The 5,287-nt window shown below is 52.9% G+C and overlaps 1 protein-coding gene across 1 annotated transcript; it reads left to right on the top strand.

Annotated features, from left to right (window-relative positions):
• The first annotated feature begins 1,192 nt into the window (after positions 1-1,192).
• Positions 1,193-4,954, top strand: Btg2 (BTG anti-proliferation factor 2). Its single transcript, XM_075988015.1, has 2 exons — positions 1,193-1,419; positions 2,625-4,954. Exons 1-2 carry the CDS (start codon positions 1,278-1,280, stop codon positions 2,957-2,959), a joined length of 477 nt encoding a protein of 158 aa, XP_075844130.1. The 5' UTR covers positions 1,193-1,277; the 3' UTR covers positions 2,960-4,954.
• Positions 4,955-5,287: the final 333 nt, after the last annotated feature.

Here is a 5,287-nt window from a genome sequence, read left to right as displayed (position 1 = left end):
ATGGAGGGAGGTGACTTTAGAGCCTAAACATCTAGACATCCACAGGGAAGTACATGAAGAGGACAGAAGTACTGATATGGAAATCACTAAAGAAAAATAAATAGCAAAAGGGACAGCTGCGGATAGAGAGTGGACATAAAAGGGAAGTGGGACTCGGGAGGGAACGGGCACAGAGGGCCCAGGCAGGGAAGCTAGTGTCTCTGGCAGGGGGCAGGTAGAGAAGAGTGCCGGGCGCTGCTTCTGGAAGGTGGCTTAGAACTCAAAAACGAAAAACAAACCCAGATTTTACACAAGCCATGGTTCATTCAATAAACAAGGGCTTGTTGCAGGCCAGACCCTGCGCTGAGCTTGGAGGTGTGGGTGACAAGTTGCGCATTCAGTAGTCTGCCTAGCTTCCTGGAACCAGTCCTTCGGGCCCTGAGTGTGGACAAGCCAGCTCCGAAGCCTTTCTCCTGGGGAGCTAGTGTTTACAAAAGTCTCAGTCCACAAAGAGGAAGGAAGACGAACCAGTAAAGAGGGAGGAGCAGGGAGTTGAAGGAAAACAGTTCACACCAGACTGTTTTTTTGAAAAAGGCATTTAAAGGAAAGTGAGAACTTGGGACAGAAAAGTCTCTCCTCAACATTCTTCCCACCGCGGCACTGAACAGTGAGAGCTGATTGCTTTTAGGCAATTGCTGAAGAGGAAGAGCAGAACTGTTGGGGGAGGTGGAATTATTATGGAAGCAAATAGAATACAATCCCCATTGCCTTAAACATGAGGAGCCGGTTCCGACCAGCTGGGAGAAGAGTGGCAGAGATGACCAGGCGCCAGGGTGTCTGTATCGGGAAGCGTGGGAGAAGTAGCATCGGCGAGGGCACCCCGGAGGAGGTGGCAGGCAACCGCTGCCTTGGCACTACGCATAGGCGACGTCCGGGTATGCCCGATGTAGTGCGCTTCCTCTGCCCAGTCCTAGGCGCTCTCCCGCCCGCCTCCCACCGCTCGGGAGTCCTGCGCTGGTTCCCAATACTGACGTCAGTGAGCGATGACCTCAGCGCCCGGGAGGCGCGGGCGAGCAGGCCAGCGGGAGGGCGGGGGCGAGCGAGGGCGGAGGAGAGGGAGGCGGGGCAGCGCGAGAACACGCCCCCATCCGCCAGCCTCGGCCAATGGGCGCCTCCTGCGGCTCCCCGCCTCCGCGAGCGGTATGAAAGGCGCAGTCCGGGGAAAGTCCGTGCAGAGCCCGAGCGGCAGCCGGACCACCCTTGTCTTAATAATACAACTACTTCCTCAGCTGCCCGACATGAGCCACGGGAAGAGGACCGACATGCTCCCCGAGATCGCCGCCGCCGTCGGCTTCCTCTCCAGTCTCCTGAGGACGCGGGGCTGTGTGAGCGAGCAGAGACTCAAAGTGTTCAGCAGGGCGCTCCAGGATGCTTTGACCGGTGAGTACTCGTCGGGGTCCCAAAGCCACCGGGGCGCGGCTCCTCCTCGCCTGGGATGTCTTTCCCCTCTGTTTCTGGGACGGAGACCCCCTATGCGAGCAGCTCCGAGCCTCAGAAACCTTGCTCTAATCTCCGAGGACCTCTGTGGTCCCTCTGTCCCTTGGTTTAGGTCTCCGCCTCCCCGCCCTCTAGTCCCGCCTCGCTCCCAGGGTACTGACCGTCTTCCTTGAGTACATTTCGAGGCCCTAAGAATACCAGGGGAAAAGCCAGTCAGTGTCTGCGCTCAGAGTCGAACTCACTTCCTTCTCTGAATCTTGGAGACCCCCCTCCCCCGACCCTCGAGGGATGCTGTGGGCCACGAACCCGGCCAAGCTATGCGACTTTATGCGCAACTGAACTTTCAACAACTCGAGTCCCAGTCACTGTTGTTGTAGCCCTGTGCCTACTATTGTGCGGGGACCATTCTGCCGCTTGTTTACCCGCTGGAAGTTGTAATCTGGGCCCCCTTTGTATTTTTTTCTTTTGGTCCCTCTTCGCCATCTGCCACCTATTGTAGTACAGAAAAGAGCCCAGTAGCCTAGCCTGCTGGGTGGGGGGTGGGGGTGTTATGAAGGCAGGGCGTGAGGCAAGGAGGTAGAGGAGTGATAAGCAGCCCTTTCGCCTCTGTCCCCAGCTGTTACAGCTGGTTGGTTGCCTTGGGCAGCGATAGATAGCCGTCTCTCAACATGTTGGCACAGATCTGAGAACCAACAGCTGTTTCATCAAAACAAAACCGTTTTTCTTCCCTTACCTTTGCGAAAGGTCTCATAACTCTTCTGCTGGGGGAGGGATGGGAGGCCTGGTGGCTTGCTGGACACCCACAAATGTTGGCCGCATACTGAACTTCGAAATTTCAGTGTTTGGGTCTTAAGAGGCCCTGCCCGTTCATACTAGTCCTTCCTCCCTTAAGCTGGATTGTGCCAGAAATATCCCTGACCACCGGGAGAGCATCTACCTGAAAGCTCTGGCTGCCTTTCAGTGCACACGCACTTGAGAAGGACCCAGGGGTCTTTCTAAGTGGCAGGGGGAGTTTAAGGAGAGGCTCTGAAATACTGTCGCTGAGCCCCTCCCCCTCTCCCGGCGCTCTACCCTCATCCTCGGCTTGTGGTAAACATCAGAGACAATGTTTTCTAACCAGGCATCTCCCTCTCATTCTTCCTCTACAGATCATTACAAACACCACTGGTTTCCAGAGAAACCCTCCAAAGGCTCTGGCTACCGCTGCATCCGCATCAACCACAAGATGGACCCCATCATTAGCAAGGTGGCCAGCCAGATTGGACTCAGCCAGCCCCAGCTACACCGGCTGCTGCCCAGTGAGCTGACCCTGTGGGTTGATCCCTATGAAGTATCCTACCGCATCGGGGAGGATGGTTCCATCTGTGTCCTGTATGAGGAGGCCCCGGTGGCTGCCTCCTACGGGCTCCTCACTTGCAAGAACCAAATGATGCTGGGCCGGAGCAGCCCCTCGAAGAACTATGTGATGGCTGTGTCGAGCTAAGGAGGAGCCACCCTACCCGGGCACTCTACTGTACTCATGCTGCCGTGACAACAGGCCACCGAATACCTCAACCTGGGGAACTGTATTTTTAAATGAAGAGCTATTTATACATGTTATTTTTTTTTTTTAAGAAAAACGGAGAAAAAAACCAAAAGATTTTTTTTAAAAGAAAAAAATCCTTAAAGGGAGCTGCTTGGAAGTGGCCTCCCCAGGTGCCTTTGGAAAGAACTGTTATTGAATCTGTGAGCCAGTGTTTGCCTAGGGGAGTGGTTTGGGGATTGGCCTAGCCAAGGTAAAGGGGGATTCTTGGCTGATCCCCCAGGAGGTGGTAAAAGGGAGCAAGCAAGGTTAGCAACTGTGAATGAGAGGGGTCAGGCTCTGCCCTGGGTTACCGTCCCAGCTGGGATGCCTGTCTACCTGGTTCCTCTCTTACTCAGGGGCATTCAAGCCTGGTCTTAAATAATACTACATTGCCTAATCTTTTGTTTTTCTGCTGAGACCCCGGGTGGAGTGAAAGACCTCTCCTTGTTCCTTCTGTTCTAAGCAGGTTTTCTTGAAGTCTTGTCTTGTTTCTGATTCTATCCTCAGGGGCCTGGAAAGGTTGTTTCCCAGCCAGGAATCTGTGACCGCTTTTGGAGGGTGGGATATCAGGCAGGTGTGCAGAGACTTTGGGTATAGATGGAGGGGAACAGCACAAAACCTTCGCTCTGCACTCTGCTGCTTCGTAAGCATGCATGGCGAATAATTTAGGGGTGATTTGCAATGGAATTTTGGGACCCAAAGAGGGTTTTTCCCCCCTCATTTTTTCCTAAACCTTCCTTTTGGGAACCACGTGAAAGTCTGAATGCTGCTACCATTATTCCTTTGAAAGGTGGTTCAAAGCTCCAGGGAACTGCAGGTCCTTTCTCACTGCCTTCCCTTCAAGACTCGCTTGCTTGCGCTCCCCCTTTCCCCTCTTTCATGTGGTTGGGTCCCGGGGGGCACTATTTCCTAGGACAGGGGTTCGCAATCACTGTGCAATAGTCCCAGGAAACGCTGAGACTGGGCCTCCCAGCCCATCCTGGTGCCCTGGTGGGTGTTAGGGGCCTGCTTTTCCCATTCTCCTAGGGGTTCTGGCTGGCGGTGGGCCTTGCCGAGAGCCATCTTCCTGGGTTGCAGAGAGTGCCTGTGCCCTACAGGACTACCTGGTATTCTTGGAGGGCTGCCACTAAGCCACAATTTGGGCACTGCTTTATCTCCTTGGTGCTCAGAGCACCTGTGGGGGAGGTTGTCTGTAAAATCCAAATTTGTCTGTAGATTGTGCAATATTTACTGTTCTGGGTTGGGGAAAATTTTGGAAAACACTGGGAAGAAATGACTTTCCTTCAGGTTTGGTGACAGTGCTGAGGGGGCCTCAGAAGGCCTCCAGTCTCTCAAACTGAAGGACAGAGTTAGAGCCACCCGGTCACCTTCTTAATGAGGCCTCCCCTGCCCCATTTCTCTCCACTGCCATGGCATCCCGTTTCCTGGGTTTCTTAACTCCTCAGTTTCTACTCAAAGGTGCTATTTACCAAACACTCTGCCCAGCCTGCTCTGGCACTCCCAGCTTTGCACAGCCTTCCCAGGCGGCTTCATCTCTTGCTTTAAAGTTAACTCTGGGCCCACAGTCTCGAAAGCTGTGGGTTTAAACAAAGCTGTGAATTGCTGCAGATGGTTCTCGTGTCTTGTCCACAAACAGGTCCCTGCCTTCTTAGAAGCAGCCACCTGGTCTCATGCTGAGATCTGTTCTTTCTTGTCGATGTTCACTTTAAAAATGACAAAACCCCCAGAGCTGGACTGTTGAGCAGGCCTGTCTCTCTTATTAAGTAAAAAATAAGTAATAGTGGCACGTTTGTAAGCTATTCTGACAGAGAAGACAAAGGTTACTTAATTGTATAATAGTGTTTTTATATGGAAGACTGTACAGCTTTATGGACATATGTACACTTTCGTTTTTAATAAAAATGTAGCAGATTATGTGTGCTGTAGAGAAGGTAACATTCCATACTGCCGACAGGCATTTCCCTCTCAAATCCAAGCCCTTTCTTTGTGTTTGTGGTGTTCATCAGTTGCCCTGGGCCCGTCTGTAGCATGCAGATGTTCCAGAAGATAATTAGGTGTGTGGTGATGTCATTCCCGCGCAATCCCCCTACTCCAGGAGGAGCTCCCTACTTTTCTGACTGTTCTCACGGGTCTCTAAAAATATGCTGTCTGAACATTCGGCAGCCTAGTCCATCTTCCATCCATGGCCATTCAGCTCGTCTGTGGAGCTGGCCTTCTGTGTCCACGGCTGTGGAAGCAGCCAGCCAT

The sequence above is a fragment of the Microtus pennsylvanicus genome, chromosome 10, assembly GCF_037038515.1.
Source record: "Microtus pennsylvanicus isolate mMicPen1 chromosome 10, mMicPen1.hap1, whole genome shotgun sequence".
NCBI classification, from domain to species: domain Eukaryota; kingdom Metazoa; phylum Chordata; class Mammalia; order Rodentia; family Cricetidae; genus Microtus; species Microtus pennsylvanicus.
Note: the sequence above shows the minus strand (reverse complement) of the source record. Positions and strands in the feature narration are given on the sequence as shown.